Source organism: Mandrillus leucophaeus, unplaced genomic scaffold (genome assembly GCF_000951045.1).
Source record: "Mandrillus leucophaeus isolate KB7577 unplaced genomic scaffold, Mleu.le_1.0 Scaffold517, whole genome shotgun sequence".
Lineage (NCBI taxonomy): Eukaryota > Metazoa > Chordata > Mammalia > Primates > Cercopithecidae > Mandrillus > Mandrillus leucophaeus.
In genome coordinates this window covers 511,018-531,228 of record NW_012105553.1, presented here as the reverse complement: position 1 = coordinate 531,228, position 20,211 = coordinate 511,018, and the positions used below count along the sequence as shown (strand labels likewise).

The following is a 20,211-nucleotide window of genomic DNA, read 5'->3' as shown; positions in this document are numbered from 1 at the left end:
GCTGGGACAGGGACTCAGGACTCTGCTCACCACATAGGGCTGCTGGGGACACAGCCCAAGGAGTTCCCTCTGTCTGGCCCACATCCTTCCAGGCCCTTCCATGGACTGACCAGAGTCCTGGGTGCCAGGTAAGCTGTACATTGGGACTCGTCGCTTCTTCTTGCTCAGTCCCTGCGCCCCTGGTGTCTTCTGTGCTCCTGGCACCTCTGGCCCGGATCCAGTTGCCCTTGCTGAAACTTTATCTTCTGGGCTCCACCGGAGGGGAGTGGGGAGGGGGTGGGGAGGGGCATGAGGTGGGATGTAGAGGTCACTGGGCCGGGAATCCTGGGCAGGACTTGGGAGGAGGGCTGACTGTTCCAAGAGTCCCTTGTCACTTGATGACAGTTCTCAAGTCGCCAAGGCTTTGGGACAAAACGCCCCAGCCCTTGAGCCTGGAGGACTAGTCCTTCCAGAAGAAAGTCATGCTTTGTCTTTGCTGAGATTCACTCGGGGCTAACAAAAGCCTGGTTTACAGATGTGCAGCTTTTCTGGAACAGGACTGCCTCCTAGCACAGCACATTCCTTTACTGAAACTGATAAAGCGAGTCTGCCCCATTCCAGGGCTGTCACTGCCCCCACCCCGCTTCCAGGGCCCTTGAGGGATCCCGGGCAGCGGGCAGCAGGACCTTCAGAGGCCCAGAAGGCTGCACTTCTGAGCACCCAGCACAGTCGTTTCTACTAAATGCTGAAAGCAAGCGTTAGGATCAGGCGCTGGGTTCTAAAATGAGATTTACTGTTGTCTCTTCTGCAGTTGGAGCAAGCAAAGAGAGTATTTCTAAACGAGTTAGTGTCATTGAAAAAAATAAAAACCCATGCATTCACTGAAAGAACCTGCTCAGATTATGTTCACAGAGCTTCTGGACCGAGGGGCGTCTGTTTCTTCACTGTCCCTTCCCTCCTAAATGTCTGAGCTGGGGCTGGGGCTCTGTGGGACCCTGGGAGAGTCAGCCAGGCACTGGGGGTGGCATGGGCAGGGCTGGCGCCTGGGCCCAGGGTGGGCCTCCTGGGCATCTACTCCCTCCTCCGCGTGCTGGCCCTGCAGCCGACGCAGCGTGTGTGTGTGTGTGTGTGTGTGTGTGTGTGTGTGTGTGTGTGTGTTCCAGCTGGAAGGATGGGGAAGATTAAGAGAGAGAGGGGAAAACCCAGAGCTCTTTATTGTGAAACGAGCATTGCAGCTGCTCTGAGACAAGGCCGGGTGGCTCAGGGTCCAGCTTCTCCTTCCCAGGCTGAAAGTCCTGCCCAGTATCCCTTCCAGGATTGATGGATTGCTCTCCAGTTGATGGAAGATGCTATCTTTTCAAAGCTTTCCTGTCCTTTTAATGTATTTTATATACATTAGTAATTTTTCACGAATTCCATATGCGTGTTGGTGTATTAGAGATTGTCTGGTTAGGATGGACACAGTTTTCTGACTTTGGAGGTTAGATTAAAAGAATTCTGGTCCACCTATTTTGAGAGGGGTGATTTTCTCCCTTGGCCAGCCTGTAGCCCTGGTGGCCTGTGGGGAGCCTGGTGCTGTCTTGTGCTGGGGCTTCCTGCGCTCTAAGGGGGAACCTCAGTGACAGGGCTCTAAGTTGCTCCCAGAGTACCTGTGCCTTCCTAATCCCCAGGGCAAACCTGTGCAACAGGTTCCATGTCCTCCTGTAGGGGCGGAGTAATTGTATTACATTCTGCTTCCTGACTCAGACCCTGTTGGTGGGAGGCAGGGATGTCTTGTGGAAAGAAGATAGTTTTCTGAGTCCCAGAGATGAGTTGGCTTCCTTTGAATAAGCTTCTTAACCTCACTTTTCAGAATCTGTTTCCTCATCCATAAGATGATTTGCACGTGGAAATGTTTGTATGAGGATTAAATCAGATAACAGCTATGTGTGGGTTAGCAGAGTGCCTGGTGTATAGTAGGCACTCAGGAAAAAGGAGCTGTGATTCTGATTTCCGTTATTATTTTCTTTATATGAAAAGTTGATATGTGTCATGTAAACAGGATTTTACAACAGTCCTGAGAGCTGTGTGATTTAAAAGCTGTTGACATTCAGATCTGCACCTGTACTGACGGCAATATTTCTCCAAAAGCACAGTGAAAGCTCCTGTGGTTGGAGCTGGGATCTGATGATCTGTATGGTTCTAAAAAAGCAGTTTGTGCAGCCGGGACCATGCATCGACATAGTTCTGACTGCTGCCCACTTTGACCTTGTCTCCTCTACCCTTCTGTTTCCACTTCCCTGTCTTTAAAAAAATTAACATCCAAGGCAATCAAGCTGCCCAGTTGATGTAGGATCAGGACAGGAAGGCTGGTGGGTATGACGTGTGGAAGGTGGTCTTACTGCTGTCAGACACAGGTCTGGGGTAGCTTGAAGTCCTGTGGTCTGATGAGTCTACCATGGCCATTTTCTTTACGTTAGGCCCACCTGAGACAGGTGGCCTCTCCCTCCTATCAGGAGGGACTGTAAACAGAATGAGTTTACAGTAAGAGTCAAGGGACCAGAAGGTCCCCGTCACACACACACTCTGCCTTCTTGCTCTGTCCCATTGCTCACTGTGATTTTGCCAGGAGATAACCTAAGAACACAGGACTAAGCAGTCACTGGAATGTCAACTTCTAGTTCTACCACGAGATAGCAGGGTGGCCTGTGGCCTTCCTTGAGCAGTGTTCTCTGTGGACATTTGATTCTTGATTAGCCTCAGGTAGAATGGATGGCTGGGTGGAGAAGGCAGGTGGGTACTGGGTCACCCAGGTAAATTAAAGTTAAACAGGATTTTACAAACGTAGGGTGGAAGAGAGAGGAATGAGAGCTCAGCTGGCAGGAGGACCAGGGTCACCAGTGGGATGTCTGGCTTTCTTGAGTGACCAAGTACAGATAGAAAAGCTTCTAGAATGCTGTGGAACTCACTTACTGCTCTGAGGAGGTAAGAAGGAAATGGGACCAAATACAAGGCTTGTTTCTGGAAGATGTGGGTCTTGGGAACTCCTCTTTGTGCATCTGTTAATGGGAGTAATGGATACACAAAACCACGCAGTCCATCATGCTTCCAAGCTGACTCCTCCAAGTCTGGTTTCCCTTGATGGCTTTCCCAGTGGTCCCATCACTTCTGCTGCCTGCTAGACTTTCCATCACACCTTTGTAGCTCATGCTGCACTTGACTGGAGGAAATCAAGTCAAGGATATCATGGTGACAGTTGAAGGGATACAGGAATAATACAGTTAGTGCACAGACTATTTAAAAAGACACTATTTTTTTCTTAATAGAGAAATTTTTGTAAGTTTTTCAAAATTTTTCAAAGTTTGTTAAGAGACATTTTAAAAATACTTATTTATTTATTTAGATGGAGTCTCACTCTGTCACCCAAGCCAGAGTGCAGTGGCATGATCTTTGCTTGCTGCAACCTTCGCCTCCCGGGTTCAGGCGATTCTGTGGCTTCAGCCTCCTGAGTAGCTGGGACTACAGATGCGCACCACCACACCCAGCTAATTTTTATATTTTTAGTAGAGATGGGGTTTCACCATGTTGGCCAGGCTGGTCCTGACCTCAAGAGGTCTGCCCGCCTCGGCCTCCCAAAGTACTGGGATTACAGGCGTGCCTCACGGTGCTTAGCCCTGTTAAGAGACATTTAAAAAGATAAAAATAAATGGAGAGAAAGCCACGTTTGTGGATAGGAAGACAATGTCACAAACATGTTGGACTCTCCCAATTTCATCTGTGTACTTAATTTAGTTCCAGTCAAAATGCCAGCAGATTATTTTGTGGAACTTGATAAGCTGATTCAAAGTTTATATAATAAAATAAAAATTCTGAGTAACCAGTATACAACTACCAGAAATGAGGACTTACCACAAAGATAGAAAATTCAGCAAACTTGAACTGGTACAAGGACAGATAAATTGACCAACAAACAGATGAAAGTGCAGAACAGACCAGCACATGCTTGGAGCTCTGGTGCCAGACAAAACAGCCCAGGTCAGTAAGGGAAAGAGGAGCTGCCTCATAAATAGAACTGAGGTTTGCCAGCTAGAAAAGTTTAATGGATCCCTTTTACAACACATGCCAAGATCAGTCAAGGATGTCAATGTCAAATACATTCTTAGTAGAAAACCTGGGTGCATATGTTTTTCTGGGTTTTTTTTCTTCCTGTCTTCTGCTCTTCTGTTTCTGTTTTCCTGCCTTACTGTGGATTTATTTATCATTTAGGGGAAACTCTGTCTTTATTTATTGATAGTATTTTTGAGTATATCCCTTCCTGTAGTTTTTTTAGTCCCTGCTCTTGTTATATACGTAACCTGTCATTATTTATGGCTACTTGTATTGTTTTATCACTTGGAGTATAGCATAGAAATCTTACTTCAGTTTAAGTTTCTTCACCCTTCCCATTTTTAAAGTACAATTGTTGTAAGTATCTTATCCATTTATGGTGAGTACCACATGTGATGATGTCTGCTTGTTGCTCCAACTATCAAAAGTGACTTAAAAAATTCATGAGAGGAATGAACTTTAATATTAACCCTTACTTTGACTCATTTGAATATTCTTCTTTCCTTTTGGAAGTTCCGAATCTTATGGTTTTCATTCTGTTTAGAAAATTTCCTTTGGCCATTCCCTGCCAGGACATTTGCAAACAACAAAACTTCTTCGTTTTCCTTCATCTCTGGATTTCTTTATTTTTCCTTCATTCCTGAAGGGTATTTCTGCAGGATATAGAATTCACAGTTGACAGTTCTTTTCTTTAATTACCGGAAGCATGTGCCCACTTCTTTCTGGCCTCTTTGGTTTGGGTCTCTTTCGAAGAACTGAAGATAGGTGGATTCTCAAAGAAGCTGTCATTTTAAATGACACTAAGATAGGGAAAACAGTGCCAGGTAAATCATGATGCACTGTGGGTAAAGAGAGGTATGCACAGATTTCAGAAATGTAGCTCCGTGAGAAAAGGCAACTGGGGACTGGGCACATGAGGCCTCGAGGAGCGGTACCTCCAGCCCTAGAATGGCTACGTGGTCGGCCCAGGGTGTGCAGAGCTGCAGGTGGGCTGGAGACGGGGTGCCTACCATGCAGTGAGTCCTCAGCAGGGGACCCCTCCCTGCCGGCCTCCTACGTAGGAAGCCCCGGTAATGTGATAGTGAATGAGACACAGCCTCACCTCTGAGGCACCCAGACACGGTTCCAGCAGAGTGTGCTACTAGCCATGTGCTAGGTAGAGCAGGGTCCGTGGCCACTGAGGGCCGCCATATGAGGGAATCAGGGAGCAGACTGCTCTTGAGTGCTTTAGAGGGCTTCATGCCCTGGGTAGGGCTTTTGTGATTCTGTGGGCTCTCCAGTCCTTTAAGCTTGAGCGTCGCACTCGACTCGTGGTAAATATCATCAGCAACTTAGTTAGAATATTTAGCCACTCCCCTCAGTTTTATGTTTGTCATATACAGGCTTTCACAAACCATTTTCTTTTTTCTTTTTCTAATCATAACATTCCATTCCTAGGATAGGTTTGTTAGTTTTCATTTCACTGGGTTGTTTTTTTGATGTTTGTTTGTTTGTTTGTTTGTATTTTTGAGACAGAGTCTCACTCTGTTGCCCAGGCTGGAGTGCAGTGGCGCGATCTTGGCTCACTGCAACCTCCGCCTCCCGGGTTCAAGCGATTCTGCTTCTTCATCCTCCTGAGTAGCTGAGACTACAGGAGTTCGCCACCATGCCCGGCTAATTTTTGTATTTTTAGTAGAGACGGGGTTTCATCATGTTGTTCATGCTGGTCTCGAACTCCTGACGTCATGATCTGCCTGCCTCAGTCTCCCAAAGTGCTGGGATTACAGGAGTGAGCCACTGCACCCGGCCTTCACTGGGTTGCTTTTTTTTTTTTTTTTTCCTGTTCTATTTCATTCTCACGTGCTTTCCCATTGGTTTGTGGTTTTGCTTTTGCATCAGTTTTCTTCTGTAGGTTGAGGCTATGTAATGTACCAAGACCCTGGTCCTGGGACTGAGGGATCAGTTCTGAGGGATGTTTGGTGCTTCTACAGTTCTTTAGCCTTTAATCTTTCTGTAGAATGCCAATGAGACTCCTCCTTCTAGGACAGCTGGGAGGGTGAGGAAGTCCTCAGTGAATGCTGGTCATCAGGAAAACCTTGGTGGATGATGGGCAGGAGGGAAGCTTCAGCAGTGGGTCCCCCTCCCTGAACTGCTGGTTAGAGAGAGGCTTGGGTGCTGTAGAGAAGGAGGTCTTTTATACAGTGCTGTGCATTCTAAGTGGCTGGTCTTTGGGGAAAGAAGACAATGTAGAGTTAAAATCAGGACAATTTGGTGTATTTGAGCGAAGGTCTTTCTGATCTCCCAAGTGTTTGTTCCCTCTTTCCCCTCAGAGCAAAAATGGTTATTTCTTAAGTTTATTTCCTATGAGATAGGAGTAATTGTGGGCAGAGGGACTGATGAGAGCTTCAAGCATTGCCCAGTTCTGTCCCAGGACAGCCCTCTTGGAGAGAAAACCACCTGTGGCAGAGACTATGGATTGCTGTAAATTATCTTATTAATTGGAACATCACTTGTTATATTGGAGCAATTTTAGCACGTTCAAAGCTTTGCTGGAAGGCCCTCCAAATGCCGACACAACCTGCTGGCATTTCAGCAGCGCTGGTGGCCTTTGTATTCGTGAGGTTTGGACTCAGTGGAATGGAGCTGGGCTCAATAGCACCTTCAGGGTCCAGAAGCCAGTGACATGGTGCATGACCGTGGAGATGCTGCCCATGAAGAACATAGAGCCGGCCTGAAGGAGAATGGCACCACCAAAAACCAGCAGGTTGAGAATGAGACCCTTGCATCAGCAAAGTGAGTAGCCTACCCATTGGGCATGGTACGAATCAGAAACCTTAGTGAAACAAAACACGAAGAGGAAAGCAGTAAGGATTTGGAAAGCTGAAATGTGCCCCACTCAGAGCCTCGGCAGCTTGCTCCAGAAGCCGCTGGACTAGAAGTGAGGAGAATCGGGACCAAGAAGGAAGGCAGGTGAAGCCGCATCATCCGCCACCTCTGGCTGACTCAGGGCCCCATGAAATGCAGGTTTTCTGGCACAATTGGCTCCTCCTGGAGTCCTGCCTCAGGCTGGTCAGAATCCCCATGCTCCAAGAGTTGAAAGGGACACAGTAGAAAGTCTGTGTGGTCTCCTCAAAAGCCACATGCCTCATGTCAGTTTTCATTTCTTTCTCGTCGCGATGGACCTTTTGAGTGCCTGCCAGGGACCAGGCCCTGCTGTGAGCACCTTTCATGCCTTAACTTGGCAGATTCCCTGAGAACTCTGAAGTAGGGCCTGTGTCACTCTCCTGCCATTTACAGAGAGGCTGCATCTCCCCAAACCATACACCTCGTGTGAGGCTGAACTGTGACTCCCTGCACTCCCTGCACATTCCTATGCTGAATGAAGCCTTAACCAGAACCCCAGGATGTGACTGTGTTTGGAGAAAGGGCCTTTACAGTGGTGACTGGTGAAAGTGGTCCCTTAGGGTGAGCCCTTATCCAACGTGACTGGTGTCCCTGTAGAAGGGGAGCGATCAGGACGCAGACACACAGAGGGAAGACCATGTGAGGACACAGGGAGAAGACGGCCATCTGTGCACCGAGGAGAGAAGCCTCGGGGGAAACCGGCCCTGCCAATGCCTTGATCTTAGACTTCCAGCTGCTAGACTGGGAGGGGATAAATTTCTGTTGGTTCAGCCACTGTGTGATGTCTGTTATAGCAGCCCAAGCTGACTAATACTCCCAGTTCGTGGAACACCAGGATTCCTCTTAACTTGCAGAGCTGTGGACAGAGTGAAAAGGAATGAGGTCGTGCTAATGAGCTAGAGGTGGGAAACCCAAGAATCGCGTTTTGAGTCCTGCACCAGCTGGGTGATGTGTGTGTTTTCCTCGGCCTCCTCACAGGTGTGGATAGACAAGAGTGCACACCTTTAGGAGTTGTTCCAAGGGTCAAGTAAGCCCACTGAGCACCACACAGGTAGTCACTATTAGTAAAATAGTGATAATTTGTGAAGATAACGTACGTTTTCTGAACAAAGATAAAATGCATTCTGAGTCTCTGTTTATATTTACTGCAATGAGAATACATCTTCTTGTTAACTGAGTGAAGGGTTTAACTGGAGCTGAGGTTTCAAATTCTTACCTAACACAGGGTTCCCAATGTTGCCTTCCTCATTGCTCACAGGATGCCTTAGAAATACTGGGCACAGCACTACCTGTTTAGGGATCTGGCTAGAGTCTGACCAGTGATATTCTCTCAAAAGCAGTAGTCTTCCAGTTTCAGACACTACATGAGAAACCCCCATTAGCTGCCTGTGGTCCCTGGCACATGGGCTGGGGGGCATGAGCGATGCAGATGCCCCAAGTGCCACAGGGGTTCTTAGAGAGGCTGGTTCTCTGAGGGTATCTTTGATTCTACTCAGGTCCATTGAAATCTGCCACACTGAATAAGGTTTTCAAGTCATGGTAAGAGACTTCTGAGATTACAGGGGAGGTTTTTCCCCCTGGGACTTATGTGATTTAGACTTCCATGGTGCAGTCATTGATATAGTTTGGATATTTGTCTCCTGCATGGGGGCAGATACTTCATGAAGGGTTTGGTGCTGTCCTCATGTTAACGAGTGAGTTCTCACTGTTAGTTCACATGAGAACTGATTGTCAAAAAGAGCCTAGCACCTCCCCTCCTCTCTCTGTCTCTCTCCCACTCTCTCCCTCTCTCTTGCCTTCCTCTCGCCATGGACTTCCTCTCCCTTCACAAGTCCAGTGGGAGTGGAAGTAGACAGGAGTGCACCGGCATGGGGTGGTTAGGCCAGGGTGAGGATGTGCAGAGTGCACATCAGCGAGAGCTTCCTGAGGCCCTCACCAGGTGCAGATGCTGCTTCTACAGCCTTCAGAACCGTCAGCCCAATAAACTTCTCTTTAAAATAAATTGCCCAACCTCGGGGGTTCCTATATAGTAGTGCACATGTACTCAGACAGTGGTTGTAGGACAGAGTGATGATCCTGGACCAGTACTCCTCGGGGCTTCATCTGTCAAGCCACCAGGCTAAAGTGACCTTTCCTTAGAAGGGCTGTGGCAAAGTTCAGCACGTGTCATCTGTGTCCCATGTGCCGTTTCTAGTGGAAAGCCAGATTCTCTGGGAATTCTGCCTGAAAACAGAAAACATCAAGACTTCCTGTCCTGTGGACCAGTCCAGTTATGAGACTGGAATTATTCTGCAGACTAAAGACTTGGAACCAGGCATCTTAGGTACAGCCTCTTCATCGGCATAGACCCTGGCCGGTATCATCTTGAGCAGCCTGAACCTTTCTCTGACCACTGTCCACTCCCATGTGGACGTGGTATATGCGTTATGGTAACCTCCACTCTCCATCATGATAATCAGCCCAGGGCGCTCAAAGCCACTTATGCGGGTTCTCTCTCTGCTTGTGAAGGGCAAATACTTCCTGTTTGTGGGTTTTTGTTTTTGTTTTGTTTTGGCTCAGCATAAGGAAGGCTTCCCTAAGGAGGGTCAAATGGCTCTTTTCTTTTCTGATGCTGCTTTGCATACCCTTACCCTGGCCTGACCGCCCTGTGCTGGTGCATTCCTGTCTATCTCCACTCCCACTGGACTGGAAGCAGCTTTTAGGCAAGGATCTTGTGTCACTGAGTCCGTTTCCTGTTGCAAGTAACCAGTCCCAACTCAAGTTGGCTAAAGGAAAAAGAAAGGAGAAAATGTAACTGTTCGCAGAGTCAAAGGGTGAAAGCTATCGAGTGTCCAGGGACAGGGGAATGGATAAACAAAATGTGATCTATGCATGCAGTGGAATATTACTCAACCTTTAAAAGGAAGGACATTCTGACATGCGCTACAACATGGAAGAACTTCAGGGACATTGTGTTTATAGAAGTAAGTCAGTCACAAGAAGACAAAGAGTCATTGAATTCATACATACAGAAAGTGGGATGGTGGGGACTGGGGTGGAGGATAGAAAATTATTTCAATGGGGACAGAGTTTTAGTTTTGTACGATTATAAAGTTCTGGAGATAGTTGGTGGTGGTGGTTGTATGAAAAAGTGAATGTAGTTGATGCTACGGCACCGTACACTTAAAAATGGTTAAGATGGTAAAGTTTGTTATGTATGTCTTATCACAATTTGAAAAACACAGTGAAACTCACTGAGCAGCTGTGAGTGGCTGTGGTCTCAGATTTGGTTTCAGGAGGACTTCTTGGTTACTCGGGGGGTCGGTCTTTCTCTCTCTCTCTCTCACAGTTTCTTTCCAGCGGCTCCCTAAGCCCTGATTTTCTCAGCTGTGTGTTGGCTCTGTCTGCAGGCTTGATGTGGTCTCTAGGCAGCCTCAGTAGCTCTACCTCAGGGTCATCTTTCTTTAAAGTCTGGAAGGAAGGAAGTCGTTTGTTTTCTTGAGAGCTCAAACCAAAGCACATTTTTTACAACTCCCATCCCTTGTAGGTTGCTAAGGGACTGTGTGAGTCTCTGGAGGAACTGGCCTCACTTAGTGCATCCCAAGTGTAAAAACTGCTTTGGAAACACTCACTATGAAGAAAAACCCTGTTTTCACTGTTTCAACATTAGAATTCTCTACACAACACCAACTAAATTGAGAAATGTGTTTTCTTTCCAGTCTGATCAAAACCTTGAATATAAATGGGACATCCTCAAAGAGTAAGAGAAAATAGAGCTCCAATTATAATGAACTATTGCTTCTACATTTTCTACTTCCTTTTGTGTTATTGTTTAAAAGGAAGACTGTGGCATAGTCTTTTTTGAAGGGGATAATTCCAGTTGTGATGAGAATGTCATAAAAGGGTCACCCGGCTTTTAGTGGACAGGATTCCCATTTCGGCCCTGGCTGGAGCAATTCTAGCTTCACTGTGGGAAGAAGAACCTTGCTTCCTTTAAAAAGACAGAAAGAGTTTATCCTTTTGAGAGCATTTCTCGTATTTGCTGAAATCAGTTGACCTTAAGCTATAGAACAAATTTTATATTATTTGTATTATGTTGACATCAGGATTTTAAAAAGAAAAGGTTAAACACCAAGAAAGTACATATTTATTCATTTGTGGATTTTTCATCATTTTTGTTTGTAGAGTATCTATAGGACTTTGATTCTCATCAGAAACCATGAAAATGCTTTTTCAGTGTATTGGGATTGTCACTAATTAATTCTCACATCTGGCTGCCTGCCATCTTCTCTTTGCTTTCAAGAAGGTTGGTTAAATGGCCTGATTGTTCATAGACAAAAAACAGAAGAATTATAGGATAAGGACTTTTTTTTTTTTTTTTTTTTTGAGATGGAGTCTTGCTCTGTTGCCCAGGCTGGAGTGCAATACCATGATCTCGGCTCACTGCAACCTCCATCTCCCGGGTTCAAGTGATTTCTGGCTAAGTTTTGTATTTTTAATAGAGACGGTGTTTCCCCATGTTGGCCAGGCTGGTCTCAAACTCCTGACCTCAAGTGATCCACCCGCCTCGGCCTCCGAAAGTAAAGATAAGGACTTAAAAAACAAAAACAAAAACAAAACAAACAAAAAAAAAAACCTAATCTCTACTGAGGTAACTCCAACACAAAGTCTTGCTTTTCTAAATTAGAATTTAAAAATTCTTAGCTAAATAAACCCTAGAAATCGTCTAATTTGATCCCAATTGAAGTGAGTCTGTAAATGAAGATCCTGAAGACCCCAGGGGTTGACAGTGTGCCCGGCACCCCATAGTTTATGGCAGAAGAGCTCAGGCTAGAACTTGGAAATCTGAGATCTGAGCTGTCTTCCGGCAGCAGTCCCAGTTGCCCACCTAGAAATGTAATGGGAGAAGGATACGAGAGATTTGATGTTCCATTTTTTTTAGAACTCTCTCAAATAATGGAAGAAGAAACTTTCTATTTAACTGCATAAAAATCCCGGGATGTGACTAGGAGGGAGGAAAGAATGGAGATAGATAAATAGATAGATATTCTCACTCACTTCGGAAAGTTTATTGTGAATATGCCTATGTATTTATGGACCAAAGATTGAGACTGCATTTTTAGGTAGTTAACATAACTCAAGTTTCTTCACTTGGATAGGAGACTATAATATTGACCTCAGCTAAATTTATTTTATTTTTCGTTAAAGGTGACATAAAACATTCAAAGGCAATTTGTAGTTATTAACTAATTGATGTATGAGTGAATAATTTTTATGCCTTATCAGGAACACAGGAAATTAGGAACACAGGAAAATGTTGATTTTGTTTTTAATGTCACTTGTCCTGATTTTTTGCTAAGTAAGTTATGGTTCCTGCATCTATGATAAGAGTCACACCCTAAGGATGAAATTTGATGTTTGGATCCCTCATGAAAGTTTAATATGTCTGACAACTCCTTACACATTTAGGTTGCAGGTCTTTGGCCTGGCTTTAAGGCTTCGGAAGAGGGAGCCAGTGGCCCTGCCTGAGCCCTGTGGCTTTCTTTTCTTCCTGTTAACTTATATGTCATGTAAATAGTGGCCATTGGAGAATGAGTGGTATCCAGCTTCCCACAGAAGCCTGGATGAGAGCGTAAAAATAGATCGTTTGGAAAAGGGCCCATGACCCTCTGTCACCCTTGTTCTGGGTAAAGGAAATGAAGGAAGTGGAAGCCGAGAGGAGAGGAGCATAGACATTCCTGAGGTCCCAGAAGGACGGGCACGCGCCTCCCAAGTTCTAACCCAGCCCCCGGGGCTGCCCCACAGCAGCGGCCTTCCCGGCCACCTCACCCCCGCAGGGCACCAGGGACACCAGCTGCTTAGGCGGAATACCAGAAAGTGAGATGAATGTTGTTTCCACACACTAACGGTATTATGCCTCCTGCTCTGGCTCTGAGCAGCAAAGGGAAAATGTGAGAATATTGTGGGAATGAAGGGCAGAAGGAGGCCAAGCCAGCAGCGTGCCTGGAACTAAAAGGAGCATCTGTTCAGGGCCCAAGATAGTTTCTGGTTGGCAGGGCTGTGCTGGCGTGCACACGGTCTAAACAGCATCCCTGTGTGGCCTCTGGAGCCTCCCACGCTGTGGAAACACATCTTCGTAAGGGAGGGGTGCATGGCCTCAGTAAGGTGGCTTTTGCCTTAGAAGAAGTTGGCCTGCCCTGGAAAACCCTCCATGTAGTTGCTTTGAAGGACAGTTATGCTCACTGTGGTGTCCTTATGTCTCCAATTCTGAAGCAGAGAGACGGGCTACCAGAGGCACAGGGCTGTGGAAGGCCTGCCTGCCACATTCTCGCTCTGCTAGGAACAGCGGGGTTAATGCCTCCACAGATGCCCCTGTGCAAGACGGTGCAAATCCCATCTGCTCCTCACCCTGTCATCCCCACCCTGGGCCATCTCCTGGGCTCTTGTAGGTGCAGAGCTGAGGATACAGGCACCTGATCCCCCCACAACAAGGAGCTCAGCCCACGTCCTGTCCTCGTTTTTAACATTGCTAAAAATGTTCATGGTAGTTTAACCGTGAACATCAAATGTACAAGTTAAACAACAACAACAGTTCTGCCTGTCCTTATGCTGAGCAAGTTTCTAGAAATGAAGTGAACTCATGCAAAAGGGTTTGCAGTAGGTAGATCATCCTCACTTGACTGGTGCCTTTGACTAAGGTTTTTGGTGCACTTCCCCCAGTCCTGCCGGCTCCTGTTCTGTGCTTGCTAGATGCCCAGCAGGGATAATGCAGAGAAGCACTTAGAAAGGAACCCAGGCTCCTGCTGCCTCACTCTCCTCTCCCGTTAAGCATGGGCACATCTCGAGGAGCTGTGCAGACCTAAGGGAAGTGGAGAGGGTAGGTGCTGAGCACAGCGCCTGCAGGGTGTGCAGACCTAAGGGAAGTGGAGATGGTAGGTGCTGAGCACAGTGCCTGCAGGGTGTAGGTTCTGTGTAAAGTGTAGCTGCTGTCAGCATCTTCTTTGCTGTCTGCCATCCCGGTCACTGAAACTAGTAGTGACTCCACTGACCTGAAGATGTGACCCTCACCCAACTTATCTGGGAATGCCAGGGCCCATCTAATAAGTGGATTAATTGCTGTAACATTGAGCTGTGTGGCACTCTGTTAGTTGACTTGCATCTCTGAGCACAGGCAAGGACCAAGGACCTGCAGGAGAAATGGCCCAGGAAGCCCAAGTCTCCCTGTGCTGAAGTCCTTGGGATAAACATGGAATCTGATGCTTTGAGCAGCCGCTTCTCCACAGAAAGGGTTAAGTCCTGTCACCCGGTCAGGAACTGGTCTGACAGAGGGAACTACACAGCCAGGGTGCCCCAGAGTTGGTGCTAATTGAATGATAAACAAAGCCACTTTCATGGGAAGTGCTGGGCTTGCTGTTTTCTGGGACAAGCACTGTGATAACAGGAACAAAGTGGATTTTATTTTCCTTCAGCCTCTTCTCATTTGGTGAAATTCCCAGGCGCCATGGGAGTGCATTGAGGGCTTCTGAGTCATGGCATGGGGTCTTCTAGAGCCTTGAGGCACGGGGACCGTTAACAGGGATGTGAAGCACCAGATATTGCCCCCGTGGCTTTGTGGGGACCACTAAGAGCAATGTCAGTCATAGAAACAGGTACTGTGTGCTGTGCTGCGTTATGTGCTCCTCTCTTGTATGACTCTTTGAAAGCTCAAACAACCAACCGTAAGGTGGGCATATTAAATTTGATTAATTAACATTTTATTTATTCCAAAGTTCTGTGCTGCTCCTTGGCGTGAGACCCTAGGAACTGATCAACCAACCGTCCACCTACTCCTCCCAACCAGACCCCTGAGCAGTATTTCCACGTCATGCTCTGAACTTCTCCCTCTAACCTCTAAGCCTTTACTAGTTCATTCATTAATTCATAATGTGAATGACCTGGAGCTCCTACAGGTGCCAGTCCAGTGCTGGGGATACAGAGGTGAATGGCAGGGGTGGCCCCTGCCCCATAAGCAAAGAACCCATGAGGTGGTTGTGTCAGATGCCACCCATCCTTCCCAAAGGGCATCCATCAAATGCCACTTGCTCCAGGAAGCCTTCAGACGAAGCTCCCTCCAGATTAAGCAGGTCTCCCTGTGGGTCCTCCTGCAGCTCAAAAGCTGTACCTCACATGCTCCTCCATGCAGTAGTAATTTGCACATGGTCTCATCTAGCTGACACAAGCAGGACACGCAGGCACTCCCTGTTTTGCTTTTGTTTCTCTCTTCCGTTCTCCCACTGGTCTAGGCCATGTTAGTAGAAAACTGGTGCCCAGTAAAGACATTTTATTTTTTAATTTTTATTTTTTGAGATGAAGTTTTGCTGTCTCGCCCAGGCTGGAGTGCAGTGGCATGATCTCAGCTCACTGCAACCTCTGCCTCCCAGGTTCAAGTGATTCTCCTGCCTTAGCCTCCTGAGTAGCTGGGATTACAGGCATGCACCACCACACACAGCTAATTTTTGTATTTTTAGAAGAGACGGGGTTTCACCATGTTGGCCAGGATGGTCTTGAACTTCTGACCTCAGTTGATCCCCCTGCCTCGCCTCCCAAAGTGCTGGGATTATAGGCATGATCCACCTCACCCAGCCCCAGTAAAGACATTTTAAATGGAAAAGAAATACAGACAAACATAAATGGAGATAAGTAATCTTAGTACTGGGAATAGAAGTGAGGGTGCAGAGGGATGATTTTAAACCCCATCTTTGTTTTTTCTATCCCAGCTTTCATAGAAAGAAATAATAAATTCACCAAACACTTATTTTAGAACATTTCCTGTGGGCCATACTGGGAGGAGGGGCAGTCAGTCACATAACTGCATCTGCTCTACGGATTTACAGGTCAGTCATAGCAGGAGACATGCACATGCATTCATGACACAGACTGAGCATTTGCTAGGCCTGGCCTTGAGATGGTCATGATATTTACAGTTGGGTGCAACAGACACACCATTCCCAAGGATCTTACAGTATGTTCATACAAACAATACATTAGTACTGGGCTTTTCTGTAATGGAAACATTATTAAATGTTGAAAACATCTGTGCAAAAATTGGTGTCCCATCCTTTCCCCCAAAATGGACAAGGCACTGTGTTTCAGACTTTGTATTTGATTTTCAGAAGTTTTACTATTAAGTGCTTGTGTGTAGTTTTCTTTTTATTTATCCTCCTTAAGTTTTTTGTTTGTTTGTTTTGTTTTTTAACTTGTGGTTTGATTTCTTGAGTCTTTTGGGAAATTCTCAGTATGTTTATTTTCCAATATTGCCTCTGCCTCATTCAATTTCTCCACCACTTCTTGGACTTCAATTATACGTATGTTAGAATTTTTAAGAATCATATCTCTTGTCTCACCGTCTTTTGTGTATTTCTGATTCGTGTTCTTCTTTGTGTTTCAGACTGCATATTTTCTTCCTATTTTTCTCCCAGTTCACTCACAATTTCTTCTGCTGGGTTTAGTCTGCTGATAAAATCATGAACTGAATGCTTAATTTCATTTATTTTGTTTTTGAATTCTAGATTTTCTCTTTGCATATATACATATATGTGTGTGTGTGTGTATATATATGTTCTAGAGTACATGTGCACAATGTGCAAGTTTGTTACATATGTATACATGTGCCATGTTGGTGTGATGCACCCATTAACTCTCCATTTACATTAGGTATTTCTTCCCTCCCCACTCCCCGCAGAATGGCGATCATTAAAAAGTCAGGAAACAATAGGTGCTGGAGAGGATGCGGAGAAATAGAAACACTTTTACACTGTTGGTGGGAGTGTGAACTAGTTCAACCATTATTGAAGACAGTCGGGTGATTCCTCAAGGATCTAGAACTAGAAATACCATTTGACCCAGTGATCCCATTACTGGGTATATACCCAAAGGACTATAGATCATGCTACTATAAAGACACATGTACATGTATGCTTATTGCAGCACTATTCACAACAGCAAAGACTTGGAACCAACCCACATTTCCATCAATGATAGACTGGATTAAGGAAATGTGGCACATATACACCATGAAATACTATGCAGCCATAAAAAAGGGATGAGCTCATGTCCTTTGTAGGGACATGGATGAAGCTGGAAACCATCATTCTGAGCAAACTATCGCAAGGACAGAAAACCAAACACAGGGCGGGGAACATCATTTGATTATTCTTAATGGACTTCAGTTCTTTGATGAAATTCTCTTTGCTTCTGCTTTTTTAAACATTCTGTTCAGTTATTTTAATATCTGTGGCTTTTAATATCAATTTTTGAACCAGCTGTGGGTGTTTTTTTCTGTGTGTGGGGTGGTGACAGTCTCGGTGTTCATTTGTCATGTTTCCTACCATTGTTGATCAGTTTTTTAAAATTAAATATTTGATGCTGTATTTTTAAAGTACAAAGTCAGGCTCTGGGTGGGGGAGGCATGTTCTTCAGAGAAGATATAATTTTTCTTACAGGCTACCTAGTCAGATCCAGTCATGGTCCTCTTGTTTCTAGTTTGTAGCCCTTCAGGGGTCTTACCTTGAAACCTTGTGGTGTTTGCAAAGGCCCCTCTTCCTAGGTACATCTTGAACTGCTATTTTTGGTTACTTAGCATCCGCTAAGACACTGCCACAATCCCTACTGATCTTTTTAGCTTCATAGCAGCTGGCTTTGTCTTGGTTACTGGGCATTGGGCCGTGTACCTCTGCCACTTAGGACTCAGAAATGCCTTGAGGGGAAACGTGCTCAGAGTGTTTGACTCTGTCTCTGCAGTCCTCATTTTTCTGAGACCTTGGCACTTCCAGAACTGGCTGCCTTGGTAGCTCTGAACTCAAAACTTTATCTCCCCAGAACAGTGTGATCACCATTGCTGGTTTGCGTGTGGCCCCTATACCACATGCGTCCAAATGGGTCAATGTCTGAGAAGGAAAAATGGCCATGGATGGCCTGCTCCCTTCCCTGGAGGTTTTGGCCCAGTGAGCCCTGGCTGCCTTGGGAGATCTGAATGGGTTCAAACTATTGTTGTTAGTATTTTGTGTAGCTTTCATAATTGTCCTCAGTGGAAGTGTAATTCCTGCCTTGTAGCTGAAAATTAACGTGCTCTTTGTAGTACTGGCTTTGAGCTGTTGCAGCTGATGTGGCAATCTTCGATAGATAAGGGTTTACAGAATGAGTTGTAGGGAAAATAGCATCATTTGGAAATCTCTAAATTTCAATACCCTCTCCAGGAGATGAATAATATGGACTTTTTTTCTACGTTAATATTCTCTTACAATCCTCACTTGTTTTGAAAACAGAGAACAAAATGACCGGTATTTCTAATAATATTATTTTATTGACCGTGGTAGATTTATCCATTTCTTGAAGCCTGGTTTAAAAAAAGAAAAAAAAGGCAAGGTGTTTTAAATATCCAGAAATAATGCAGCTACTGGGCGAGAGGAATGTGCCTGGGCTCAGGCATGGGACACAAGCAGGTTTGCATTCTGGCCCACCTGCGAGGGCAGCCTCTGCACCCCATGGTGTGGCCTGTGCAGCAGCAAAGTTGACCTGGAAAGCACCAGCATGGGTTTCTGCCCTCATAGCGCTCAATGTCGATGGCCCAGTTACCAGCTGGGGACTAAAGGAAGGTGGAGGACACCTAGGCCGCCTGGCTGCTGCAGGGCCTGCACTTATGGTCTTTATGGGGAGAAGTCGCCTGCTGGTTTGCAGAGGAAAGGCCATGCTGATTCTAAAGTGAGGTGCAGCCTAGATCATGGGGTGGAGAGTACATTACAGGACATCAGCCTTTGTGGGGGACGGGGCTGGAAGGACCAGCCCAGGGGGCCCAGTGTGTGTCTTCCCACATGACTGAAGGGATGCCAGTGCTGACCAGCTCGTGGTAATGGGCTGGACACTGTGTGGCGGACTGAGTTAGGTCACTTTATTTTTGGGAACAGTGATGGGTGAGAATAAACCCATGCTTGGGGTCAAAGGGCTGGCCGCCTCCTCCAGCCTATTACGGGTAGTGATGTCATGTTCAGTATGGCCGTGGATGATAGAAAGTCTCAAAGTCAACACTGTTTCTTGTGGAACATGCAAAAGCGGCAGAGATTATGACTTCTCCAGTCCTACAACTGAGGTCTCTCTGCTTTCTGTGTTCCCGCTACAGAACCACGAGGCTGCCCTGAGACGCTCAGTCACACTGTGGGGATGTCAGAGAGCCCCATCGGACCCAAATCCATGATGCTCCGGGCCGACGCGCCCTCGACGCCCTCCTTTCAGCAGGCTTTTGCTTCTTCCTGCACCGTTTCCAGCAACAGCCCCGGGCAGAGGAGAGAGGGGTAAGAAGATGGATCTTTAAACTTGGCACAACCTCCCCAAAGACACAGAATGCTGAGAGGCGTGTGGGACCAGTGGGGGCTTGCTCTTCAGAGAAGCTGAAGCTAGACCAGGCAGGGATTGGCCTGAAGATGGGGTGGGGCAGGGGACCAGGGCTGTGTGGTGACATGAGAAAATATAGGGACATACAGGAAATAGAGGAAAAATCAGTCTTAGAAGGATTCTGGTTAACAGAAAGACCGGGGGGTGGGAGGGGGTGGGTATTAACAGGGAAAAATGGCCTATTTCTGCTTCAGAAAGATACTGCCCCTGAGGAAATTCATATATGAGACCATTCCTCTTGCTCAGAATAGGAATAAGTTTCTTTATGCTTTTTTGTGTGGACACGTAGCTCCCTATTTAACTTTTTAAATTCTACCTCCGTTCTCCTTAAAATAAAAAAGGAGCCCTCATCTAAGGACATTATACATAGACTCTGTACCCGTGAGTGTTCCATTGTTAGTGAAATATGTGTGTCACGTGGTGTGGTTTTAGCTGTCTTTCCATACTCATAAGTGGGTGGTAATTTCCAGTAGTCTTTGTCGTATCCATTAATCAGCTAGTTCATCTAGCAAGCATGGATTGAGGACTGATGGTGTGTCTGGCAGATAAAGGATATGGGCAGAAGGATCATGCTGCAAGGAGGAGGGGACCTGCAGTGAACCAGTGGCCCCACTGCAGGGGATGAATGTGGGTGGCATCCCTGCCTAGTGCTGTGGGACAAGATGGGAGGGCACTCCCGAGGGCACATGTGTATGTGGCCGTAGGTGCTGGGCAAGGGCTGGGAAAAGGCTTCCCAATGGGTACACAGCTGAGCTGCGTGTTAAAGGAAGAAAGGGCCTTGACCCGGTGAAGATGCAGGAGGGAAGGCGCAGGAGGGAAGGCGCAGGGGCCGAGGGAGCAGCATCTGCGCATGTGGAG

General features: G+C 46.3%; 1 protein-coding gene across 1 annotated transcript in view; it reads left to right on the top strand.

Moving 5' to 3' along the window:
- Positions 1-20,211, top strand: part of TNS3 (tensin 3) — a 330,636-nt gene that overhangs the window by 282,790 nt on the left and 27,635 nt on the right. Inside the window, exon 22 of the mRNA XM_011996485.1 lies at positions 19,082-19,253. Within this exon, the coding sequence (XP_011851875.1) occupies positions 19,082-19,253 (172 nt within the window). The remainder of the gene's footprint in view (positions 1-19,081; positions 19,254-20,211) is intronic.